The sequence below is a fragment of the Nycticebus coucang genome, chromosome 7, assembly GCF_027406575.1.
Source record: "Nycticebus coucang isolate mNycCou1 chromosome 7, mNycCou1.pri, whole genome shotgun sequence".
Taxonomy (NCBI): domain Eukaryota; kingdom Metazoa; phylum Chordata; class Mammalia; order Primates; family Lorisidae; genus Nycticebus; species Nycticebus coucang.
In genome coordinates, this window is record NC_069786.1 from 94,889,624 (window position 1) to 94,901,767 (window position 12,144).

Sequence of the window (12,144 nt, forward strand, 5' to 3'; positions counted from 1 at the left end):
GCCAGACATACTTGCATGGTTTGGGGGGTCAGAGATAGAGCAATGAACACAATCAACAAGGTCTTTATGCAGATTACATTATTCAGATCACAAGGTCTTTATGGAGATTACATTCTACATTTCAGGAGGCAAAGATGGGGGCCAGTAAGACATAATATTTGAGTAAACAGTTCCATGGACTGGATAATTTATTCACAGTAACAAAATCCTGTGAGACAACAAAACATAACACTATAAGTGCAACATGGCATGTGTAGGGACCTGTGGGGCAATGGGGCAACGTGAGATTTGTGGTCTGAGAAGGCTGTTTGTTATTCTTATTCACATTCACATCGTACCTCCCCATCCCTCATTTGTTCCCAAATTCTTATCTGCCAATCTAGTGATTGCCACTGTGACTTTGTGAAATGTTGGCCGGCAGGAATTATAGGTGACAGTTATTTGGGAAAACATACTATTAATGCAGAGGTAAGAATGTGCCCATGGTTGCCTACTTAACTGAATTTGTCTGGTCATTCCACTCAGTCTTTGAAGTGGGTCTCCAGAGCAGAATCTGTTCCTGGGTAGGAGTAGGTACACAGAAGGGTTGTTGTATGTTTATTTATTTTTTTTGTAATTGCAAGCAAGGAAAAGCCTTCTGAGCTTGTGCTAGAAGACAACAGTGTCAAAGACTTGTTAGATTAGGGTCCTAACATTTCTCAAAGCAGAATAATGTAGACAGCAACTTTTATGAGCCCATACTCAGAGCAAAGGATTCAGAGGGCTTAGAGGGGAGTGGCTGGGTGTATGTGTGTGTGTATGTGTGTGTGTGTGAGAGAGAGAGAGGGAGAAAGAATATGTGTTTGCTTTCACATGAGGGTGAGAGGGAAGGATGCAAAGGGGAAAAAGAGATGAGTCCAACTGGACAATGTCTAGCTGAAACATTAATCATTTTGTAAATTATATGCTGTACTTCTGGCCTCTTTTTTTTGAAGACTACTGACCTTAAGTGTGAATAAAGTAATGCTAATTTTAGTACTTATAAAATAAATTATTATCATAATGGTACACAAACTTGGGAAATCTTTACAAATGATATTTATGTCATAGAACAAAATAACAAGTGAGATGAAGGCAGTTTTATATTTCTCAAGTGACAACCCTAGAATGGAATTTTTATTACAGTAACAAAGAAAATGAAGCACTGACAGCAACTGTAAAAGAAAGTCAAATGTAGCAAAGCTGAATAGCAAAGAAAAAATGATAGCCTAAAATACAAAATTATATTTGTGAGGAAGGCAAGTAAAAATATTTCCTTTATAACATAGATGGGAATTCCATGAATTAATGGAGATGAAAGACTTATGTGGTTGTTTAAAGTCTGGGCGTGTTTTTATTTCTTTCCTCTAGTTTGTGGGCTGTAAAGGCAGGCAGGTTGAAAAAGAAACGTTCATTGAGTTACCCCCGCTGTCTTTTATTAGGGGGAAAAGCATTTACAGTTACATGGATGCAGTTCTTAGAATCTCACTAGAGGGTGGTGTTGGTTCTAAAACCAGAGATCTCCGTGTAACCACAGTGCATTCATTATTGGGCTGCATTTAAATTTAAAGGGAAGGTAAAATAAAGCCTGCTCCCTCTTCCCTACTAGTTGGTAAATGTCAAATCTGACACCTCCCAAGGGCCCCATGCAGTTCTGGCTGGTTACAGCTCCAGACAAGCCAGATAAGGTAAGGAAGAGATTACTGGAGGAGTTGGGTGGCAGATTCTAATTTCAGTTCCTGCACTAACTAGTGGACAGGACTCCCTGGACTTTCATCTCATCTGTCAAATAAAAGGGCTGTCCTAGATGACATGCATCTCTCAGATTCTGAGATTCTGACAAAACTCATGGTCTGAAGAATTTTTCATGCTCTTGGTTAGAGTGAGGAATAAGGAAAAACCTCAAATTATTAATTATTAATTATTAAGATACAAAACTTAATGTTATAAGTGAGGTTTAAATGTAAACTCGAATATAAAAAAAGCTTTAAATTAAAATGCCAAGTCTTTGTCCAACCAAGGAACCTTTAGAGCCATTGTTTTGCATCTGAACACTTTGTGCTTAATTTCAGTGACTTAATGCATCATCCAAAGGTATCTCTCCTCCTTACTGGAAATAAGGGAAATGTGTTTACAGGATTATCTAGAGAAAGGTTGCACCATTGTCAAAGAGAAATGATTTGGGGTAGAGACTAAACTCCGCACCCCACCTGCACGCATTTTACTTGTGTCATATCTGTGCTTTGTTAGGAGTCACTCTCCAGAGAAATTGGGTTGGTTCAATTTCCTTTTATATATAGCTTCTCTTCTTTGTCATATTTATTCACGTCGCACAGCGAACGTATAATCTTTCCTGGATGCTTAAGCAAATTACGGAACTCCAGGATCTCAGTAAACCCTAGTTTGTTTCTCCTTGAACTTGACTTCTAAGGAGTGGTCTGAGAGCCTGCAATTAACACCTGACCCAGTGAAGCTTCAGTCCATCACCCCAAACCTTTTGACTTTAATACTCAACACCCTCTTTCCTTCAAAAGGCTTTGTTTTGCAGAATGTTTCCTTCTCCCGACCCCCTCCCACCACCTTGGATTCTGTTGCGCCTTCAGGCTTGTTTCGCAAATCTCAACTTCCTAAAATCTACCGGGAGCGCGTGCGAGTGCGCACACGCGCGCGTCCACCCTCGCCCAAGTACCCGAGCCCTGCGGGGCCGGCTCCCAGTTACGGAACACATTCCATTCTTCGCGCTCGGGCACACCCCTCCGCCGTGAGGATTGGTCGGGCAGACCCCCCCTCCGGGAGGCAGGCTCCTAAGAGGCCCAGACGCCTGCCAATCCCCACGGGCTGTCAAAACAAGTCTCCCTCCGTGTCACAACAGAGCCGAGTGGAGGCCGCCGCTGCCGCACTTCCTGGGGCCGAGGCGCTGCAGTCCGGGGGCAGGTGGCGGTGCGCCTGGCCGCAGTCGCCCGGCTCCGGGCCCCTTGGGCTGCGCGCGTCCGGGCTCCCGAGGCCGCCTGTCTGGGCGCCTGGTGCCTTTTGTCTGGCGTAGAGAGGGCGTTTGCATCACATTTCGGATACCTCCCTCCTGCTCGCATCTCCTCTTCACTCCCGCCGCCGTCCCCGCGGGACTGCTACCCTCCTGGACCAAAGCCTGAGGACATTCCTGCTGGAGCGATGTCCTCTCACCAGAAAGTTGCCGCCGCCGCCGCCGCAGCCAGCGCCGCCGCCGAGAGGTGAAACAAAGTCTGGCGGAGCCGCCTCCCGGTGCACGAGCGCACCCGCGCCCAGCGGCTGCACGCTGCTGCGGGCGTCCCGTCTCTCCCCCGGGAGCCCGAAACGCGCGGGGCCATGGCCGAGGGCGCGGCCGGCAGGGAGGGTTCGGCGCCGCCCGACGCGGCCGGGGGCGAAGACGACCCCCGAGTGGGCCTAGACGCCGCTGGGGGAAGGATGCGGGACCGTCGCAGCGGGGTGGCGCTGCCAGGAGCTCCTGGGGCCCCAGCGGACAGCGAGGCAGGCCTCCTGGAGGCTGCAAAGGCGACCCCCCGGCGCAGCAGCATCATCAAGGTAAGCGGAGCCACTCCAGGAGCGTTGGGTGTAGGTGCGGGGTGGGTCGGGGACCCGGGCAGGATGTGCTGTGTCCCGAGGCATTGTTTGCTTCCACCTCCTCTACTGACAAACCTTCCTTCCTCGTCTGGCGGTTCCCAGACTCGGCTCTCGGCCATGAGAAGCAGAAGTGACTTTCTTTCCCTCTCCGGTGACAGCAGAGGAAAAGTTCCGCTCTGCGTTTTTGCGTTTTGATGGATGCTTTCCCTGGTTTTCTCTGCAAGCTTCACTAAACCGCTGATGGAAGGAGGAGGGGAGGACTCAGGATGAATGCAGACCCACGGGATGGTTATGCACCGCTCTCCAGAGAAGGGTTAGTGTTCCCCATACAGTAAAGGAAATGCCCAGCTTACTCTCAAGTGGAAAAAGAAATCCCCTCTAGACACAAACGGTCCCGAAATACCAAGATGCGTCAAATTCCTGGGTAGGTAGGCACTGTTCTCAGTAGACCGTGCAGCACAGTAAAGAGTGATGGAAGAGCCCAGAGTTTTTGCGCCGCAGAAAGCCCAACTAGAAAGCACTCAATTTCCCAAACGTAGTGGTTACCACCATCCTTGTAGTTACCACCACATTCAGGGAAAATGCTTCCTGACCCCTAACCACCCCACAGGATTTCTGCCCATCCATTTAGGAAGAAATTTGTAAACCTCTTTTCTCCCCTTTCTCTTTCAATCTTCCTTCCACTTGGGGCTCATTTCCTCTGAGATTTCATCTTTTGTGTGCATGACTTTGGGGTAAGTTTCTTTGGGATAAGAACCCTTGCACAGGGTCTAGAAAAGTCCTCAGCATAAATGTATGTGAGTAATTATGTGCATATGAGATTAAAATTGATTTTGGTGGAGTAGACAGTGTGAAACTATATGTACATACACGCACACCTCCCAGTAGTGACAGTGAAAGATAGACTTGAAACTACTTACTGTTCAATTTATTGAGTGCGCTGATAAATTCAAAGCCCCTGCTCAGGGTTAAGCTGTGTAACCACTGCCTAATGCATGTCTTTCCTCAAGCTCCCAGCGCCAGTGTGGATGGCACTGTGCTCCTAGTATATCCACCTAGTTCCTAATATGGTCTTTTCCCCAAGGCTGACACATGGCAGTTTCAAGTCAATGAAGGAATCTCTATATTAAAAGAAGAGAGGGTGGTAGTTACAAATGACTTTGTACTAGTTTCTATTATTCTGTGGCTTTTCAATTATGTAAAAAGAAGCGTTCTAGTATAAGTGCGAATTTGAATAAAGGGGAAATTACTATACTCTTTTTTAACCCACAGGTCAGAAAGCATATTGTTTTGGAATGCAAAAATCATCCCACAATTAGGAAACATTGATGTTATCTCTGTGGTCCTGTGTATATAAATCAGGCACTGCAAGATAGTTTAAAAATATAATAATAAAGAGCTGTGGATTCTATGATGCTGTAAAAAAAATAAAAGTAATATACAAATTCTTGCAACTAAGTTTACTACTTTTAAATTGTACTGTGTTGACATATTCTCAGAATAATTGTTGAGTAATGATACCTCTTTTATTTTGAATAAAATAAAGGGCACCTCTTTTATTTTTCTTTTTGTGACAAGAAAAGGAAGAAGACTATAGACTGACAATTTGGTCTTTCCCCTATTTAATAGCAAATTAAATAAACAGTAAGTAACCTTTAAAATGAAAGATACTGGAAAATAAAATAAATTACTATTTTACATTAGGTTTTATTGAAAAAGTAAAAATTCAAATGTTATGAGGAGTGTGAAGGGAAGACTCCCAGCTGCCTCACATTCCCAGTTACGTCATCTACCTTCAATTACATTAACACATATGTATTTCTAAAATGTTCCATGGAGACCAATATAGAAGCATATGTACGTATATGTATCTGTGATCAAATATTGGAGCTCTTGATTTATACATACAATCTGACTCGCTTTACAGGCCTTGTAGCTTCAGATATTTTTGATGCTTAGAGGGTTGTCTGAGGTCGTTGTGATGAATAAATTAATCTTTAAGGATATCCTGGAATTGGGCAGTAGTCATTGGGGCCTGTCCCCGTGGTCTTCCTTCCTTGTGGTGGCGGTAGGGAGTCAAAGAGACTGGTGGTGGGATGTCTTCCACTTACTTGATGAGATCAAGAGCCTTTCCATTGACATCTTTAATCTGCTGCCCCATGGTTTGTTTACTTTAGAATAAGAGTTTCTATGAAAGGTCTAGATCATATAAGAAATGTGTAGAATATGTTCTAGATTGAGAGAAAATGCTTTCTTCACAGTTTTGCCAAAAGTGTTTTTTTTTCTTAATTTGGCATTTAAACATACACAAAAGAAAGGCTTTAAGAACACTTTATATTAATCAAAATAATAAATGCTATTCCAAATACTCATAGTGCAACAATAATTGATATTCATGATCATAACTCTGAGCCACTGAAAGATTGTGAATCATCAAATATTAAATTCTTTCAACTCAATGTAGGGTATTGTTTCAGAATAGTGCATTCCTTTATCCTGCCAAAAAAAGAGACTGTCTTGTATATTAATAAAAGGAATGTTTTCAATAAATTTACCCTCCTTAATTTGTGAAAACATGTGTTTAGTTGAGAAAACAATTTCCTTCAGAGCTGATGAAAACAATGACAATATTTGTCTATACACGTCTTCAGAAATTCTTTCTACTGTCATTGTATTTCCTCGCCTATATAACCAGTCCTAGGTTTAAAACAATTTGCTGTGAGAATTAAACTAGGTTCTCTTTAACTATCTTTTTTTCCGTTTTCCTATGTGATTATTTCAATAGCATTGCCATTGATAAATGCTGCATACTTTTGGTAAGTGCATTATTATATACCCCAATAATGCATTAGAGTTCATCTTAGTTTCTTTTTGATGACTTGTGGTTTGAAATGACTTGCAGGATTGATATGTCTGATAGTTATTTACTAGTCTGCATTTGAATATATTTCAAAGAAATTAGACCATTTATCTATGTGGTACTTGATATTATGCTTATAATATTTACCATTTTAGATCATAGTTTATAGCTCTTTAACTTTGCAATAGTCTGGAAATAGGAAGTAGCATAGCTTACTCCCTATGCTAGGTTGTGGGAACTGAGGTACAAACATGTTTTGAAAGTAGCAGTTGATTTTTCTTCCATTTTGTGTATTGTATTGACAAGTTCTACTTTTATCCATCTCCTTTGATTCTACTTCAGTATGAATTCTCTAGGCAAAGAAGGATAGAAACTGTCACTTGGATCTCATGGACATGGGTATGTAGGATGAAGCTAGGTGTTGGAAATGAGGTGCTGGGACCCATACTGAAGCAGGTGAAGTCAGGATTAGCTTGGGGGTTTTTTGTGTCTCATTATTTTGTATCATGGCCAGTCTCATGTTCATTGTGGGCTAGTGTAGTGGATTTCAGAGGTGCAGCCTCAAGGATACACCTTGTGTAGCAACTGACTCATATCAAAATTATGGTTCTCTTCAGAGGGGCAAGGGAATGGAATTCACCTAAGTGCCTCCTACTGTGATACTAGGATCACAGGATACTAAACTAGGAGCTTTCATACATTTATTTCATTGCTTAATCCTTACAGGAAACCCACTAAAGTAGGGGAGGGAAGTACAGAGAACAACTATTAAAATATGGAGTTAACTTCAAAGCCACTGTTGCTGAACTCCAGAGTTTGTGTTCTTATGCTGGCTTTCAGATACAGGAAGTCTGTAATCCATGAACAGTTATTAGATTAGGAACAACCCAAACACATAAGAGAATGGCAAAGCACTATGAATCTTGGGTCCTAAGGCTTTTGGAGTAAATTATCCTTTCTCTGCCCTTATACCCCCAATTCAGAACACATAGAGCTAGATAACTCTAGAAAGGGATTGTAGCCTCTCCTGTCTTTGGCCATTTTGTTAGGCCTGTGCTGCATGTGAATAGGTGGAGCAGTTTAGCAGTGTTTGCTTGCTGTTGATATATGGAGCTCACACCTGTTGTTGCACACCAGGCTCACTTCCCCTATGCCCAAGCAGACAGTGAAGTTTGTGAAGGCTTATATTCTCTCTTTAGGATGATGTACAGAGGGAAATAATACCTGGGGCATGGGAATATGTCTTATTCTACAGGAGTGAGGAAATAGAAGATCTTCATTTGGGGCATTGAAAACATTTTATAAAAAAAATAGAGGTGGTTATGAAGGGAAATTCAATGTGATTGAAAAGTTACTTAAAAATGTTAGTCACTCCATGGATTATACAGGCTTTGTAGAATGACCTGGGAATTAACAGCATTTATAAACTTCTTTCCCCCATACAAATACATGTTAAAAATTCCACAGAAGCTGCTTGGCGCCTGTGGCTTAAGCGGCTAAAGTGCCAGCCACATACACCTGCGCTGGCGGGTTCGAATCCAGCCCGGGCCCGCCAAACAACAATGATGGCTGCAACCAAAAGATGGCCGGGCATTGTGGCAGGCACCTGTAGTCCCAGCTACTTGGGAGGCGGAGGCAGGAGAATTGCTTGAGTCCAGAAGTTGGAGGTTGCTGTGAGCTGTGATGCCACGGCACTCTACCCAGGGCAACAGCTAGAGGCTCTGTCTCAATAAAAAAAAAAAAAAAATTCCATAGAAGCAAGTTATGGATGGATTTTGGAAAAACCCCTTATTGTGCAGAGGAGCTGGCCAACTTTTACTATAAGGGGTACCGTGAGTATGCCCAGCAAGCTTCTGTTAGAGTTCTTCTCCTGTGATTCAGCTGTGTACATAGCCTTAAACCTCTTAGATGGATTTGGTTTATTAAGCCAGCAACTTCAGTTAGCTTGTTTACTTTCTCTGAAATTACCATAGAAACATGGCAGCATTTCATCTTAAAAGTGGTTGTTTTTAATTGTGGTACCTTTATGATGTGATTTCTTACAGCACCTCTTAAGAGAATTATGAATAAATTTTAGATAAAGAACCTTATCATGCTTTGATGAAAGGTTTTAGAAGTGCCTGTAGATGATTGTTTGCTACTACTATTAGAATTCACACTGTTTTTCCTTTTGAAAAATACATTAAGATTTAAAAAGTTTAAGTTAATTACAAAACCACTGAGGGGTTGAACACACATTGAGACCGAGTAGATGTTTTCCCAGTCTTTCTCTTTTTACAGTGGAGAAAATAGGTAATTAAATTTTGTACAGGAAAATGTCAATTGAACATTTATTGCCGAGTAACACTTCAGGCACAGGAGGGAGTTATAAAAAGACATCAGGAGACAGCTGACTTTACCTTGGTGCTGCTGAACAAACAATTCATTAGCTACAGGCAATGCCAGGGCAACTGATCAGGCAGTGCCCAGGAGTCACTCAGTGATGGAATTGCAGCAGTATTCCCTGCTCCCTCATTTATTTCTGTTCAACCGTGAATTCTGTAATAACCGTGAATATTAAAAATAATCCTATGTTCAGGAGCAGTGTCCAAACTGAGACATACACAACATTGTATATTTCTAAAAAAATGTCCAACTTTAAATGACTAAACAGAAGAGGCAGGAGTAAAGTCATTTCTTGATTTTCCCATCGAGATTTTAGCACCTGTAAATGTACCCACTAGTGGTTATTTTATAACCACTAGTTATAAGATAGAATAATTTGATTGACTTTAAATTTAAGTTAATAAATCAGTGAACCTTATTATAGTGAAACTTGTCGGTTCTCCAAAATCTAATATTTTGACAAATGTTTTAATAATGTAAATAATGTAAAAAAAGGTTTATTTTCTCAAATCTTATTCACCTTTGTATACTAGTTCATCTCTGCATTCTAGTTTTCATAATAGGATATAAAAGACAGAGTTTATTGTAATTAATGATTGTGCTGAACTGTTAGTAACAACTAGGACCGTACTGCCAACTTCTGTAACAGTAATTGGTCTTGTTTTAAGTATTGGCCAGTGTATTGTGTGTTTCATCTAACACTGATGGCAATGAAATCATAGTATTACAAAATATTGGAATAGTCTCTTGCATCCAAAATTGGATTTGATTTGTAGTTTTATTTGTGAAATCTTATGTGGATGTGTTTAGGCAAGACATAATCCAGTTTGTTTTCAATAGTGCCATTTTAAGTCACCTCATTACTTTGAGAAAAGTAGGATTTTACAGGGTAAGTAGAAAAGAACCATTATTTCTTTTGTCATTATCACTCCAGAAAGAAGAAAGTCAAGTTAATTTTGAAAACACTGCAATCCATCTAACCAACATAAAAACTAAAATACTTAAGTATATGTGCTTAGTTTCCAAATATTTCTTAACTTGTATCTGTAAATTTTTGATAATGTGTAAGTATGTAGCTTTTACAGCAAGGGTATTGTGTTTGTCTTTAACCATACAACTTGATATTCAAAAGTTTAAAATACCTTTCAAAGATTATATCTACTTTGTTAATTCTTTCATGCTGATCTTTTAAAAGAGCTTTTTAGAGGATGCTAAGTAGGTACTAAGCACAGACTAAGCCCAGCAATAGGTATAAGGAGGCAAATTTGCTTTATTTATATAGAACAAAACCATGGTCAGAGATGGTGAAACTGTGATGGTACTGAGTATTTAGAAAATCAGAGATACTCAAATTCAGAACACCTTCCCTGTGAGACATTGAGGGAGATGAATACACAAAGAAGACCAAAAGAGACAAATGACAAAATAAACTTTTTGTACTTTATTAAAAATACTTATCAATGTTTTGTTCAATATTAGCCGGGGTCAATATTACAATGCAGAACTCTGGAAAGCTAGGCCTGACCATTGAATATAAGCACCTTTCTCTAAGACTCAGATGGCTTCAAACTAAGGCAGGTCAAACAGCCTGTGTGGTTAAAGCGCCGGCCCCAGCTCCTAGATATGACAGCTGAGCTATCAGGGCACACCCATTAGGCCAGAGAATAAGGAGTCAGGGACACACCAGCAGGGGAAGAATGTGTTTCCCTTGCAAGTCTGGGTCAGAAAAAGGGAAACTGTGAAACTATGTCAGAAGGGGCACCTGCACTGTTCCCTTTCAGGTCAGCCCTGATTGCTGGGTTGGAGAGAGAGAGAGAAAGAGAAAGAAAGAGAGAGAGACACTACATTATGTGCACTGCTCACTCATTTGAAAGATTCACCCCAATAAAGCATAGCCCACTCAACATCCTTGAACTTGCAGTTTCTTAATCATTGATAAGGGCTAATGTTTGGAGGTGGGGATGGGGGGGCATAGGTGAGAGAATGGAACCCTGTGCCCCCCCTGGAGGCGGACATCCAAGATGCAAATCATCTTCAGCATTTGGTGAACTCCAGTTTTGAGTACTGTGGAATTATTGATTTCATATCATAATTAAATACTATATATTTAAAAATGCTATTAGTAATTAAATAGCTTTCTTTTAATGTAAAACACACAGTACATCTTTTTCTTTTCATTTTTTTTTTTTTTTTTTATTGTTGGGGATTCATTGAGGGTACAATAAGCCAGGTTACACTGATTGCAATTGTTAGGTAAAGTCCCTCTTGCAATCATGTCTTGCCCCCATAAAGTGTGACACACACCAAGGCCCCACCCCCCTCCCTCCTTCCCTCTTTCTGCTCCCCCACCCATAACCATAATTGTCATTAATTGTCCTCATATCAAAATTGAGTACATAGGATTCATACTTCTCCATTCTTGTGATGCTTTACTAAGAATAATGTCTTCCCCTTCCATCCAGGTGAATACGAAGGATGTAAAGTCTCCATTTTTTTAAATGGCTGAATAGTATTCCATGGTATACATATACCACAGCTTGTTAATCCATTCCTGGGTTGGTGGGCATTTAGGCTGTTTCCACACTTTGGCGATTGTAAATTGAGCTGCAATAAACAGTCTAGTACAAGTGTCCTTATGATAAAAGGATTTTTTTCCTTCTGGGTAGATGCCCAGTAATGGGATTGCAGGATCAAATGGGAGGTCTAGCTTGAGTGCTTTGAGGTTTCTCCATACTTCCTTCCAGAAAGGTTGTACTAGTTTGCAGTCCCACCAGCAGTGTAAAAGTGTTCCCTTCTCTCCACATCCACGCCAGCATCTGTAGTTTTGAGATTTTGTGATGTGGGCCATTCTCACTGGGGTTAGATGATATCTCAGGGTTGTTTCGATTTGCATTTCTCTAATATATAGAGATGATGAACATTTTTTCATGTGTTTGTTAGCCATTTGTCTGTCGTCTTTAGAGAAAGTTCTATTCATGTCTCTTGCCCATTGATATATGGGATTGTTGGCTTTTTTCATGTGGATTAATTTGAGTTCTCTATAGATCCTAGTTATCAAGCTTTTGTCTGATTGAAAATATGCAAATATCCTTTCCCATTGTACATCTTTTTTTTTCAAGTACATTTCTTTTTTTATTTGAATATATTAATTGGGCCGGTCCTGTATCTCAGTGGGTAGGGAGCTGGCCACACACACCGTGGCTGGTGGGTTCCAACCTGGCCTGCGCCAGCTAAAACAACAATGACAACAACAACAACAACAACAACAACAAATACCCAGGTGT

The 12,144-nt window shown here is 41.0% G+C and overlaps 1 protein-coding gene across 1 annotated transcript in view; it reads left to right on the plus strand.

The window, feature by feature from the left end:
• Positions 1-3,354: 3,354 nt before the first annotated feature.
• PLCL1 (phospholipase C like 1 (inactive)) overlaps positions 3,355-12,144 on the plus strand; it is a 360,185-nt gene continuing 351,395 nt past the window's right edge. Inside the window, exon 1 of the mRNA XM_053597114.1 lies at positions 3,355-3,576. Within this exon, the coding sequence (XP_053453089.1) occupies positions 3,361-3,576 (216 nt within the window). The 5' untranslated portion in view covers positions 3,355-3,360. The remainder of the gene's footprint in view (positions 3,577-12,144) is intronic.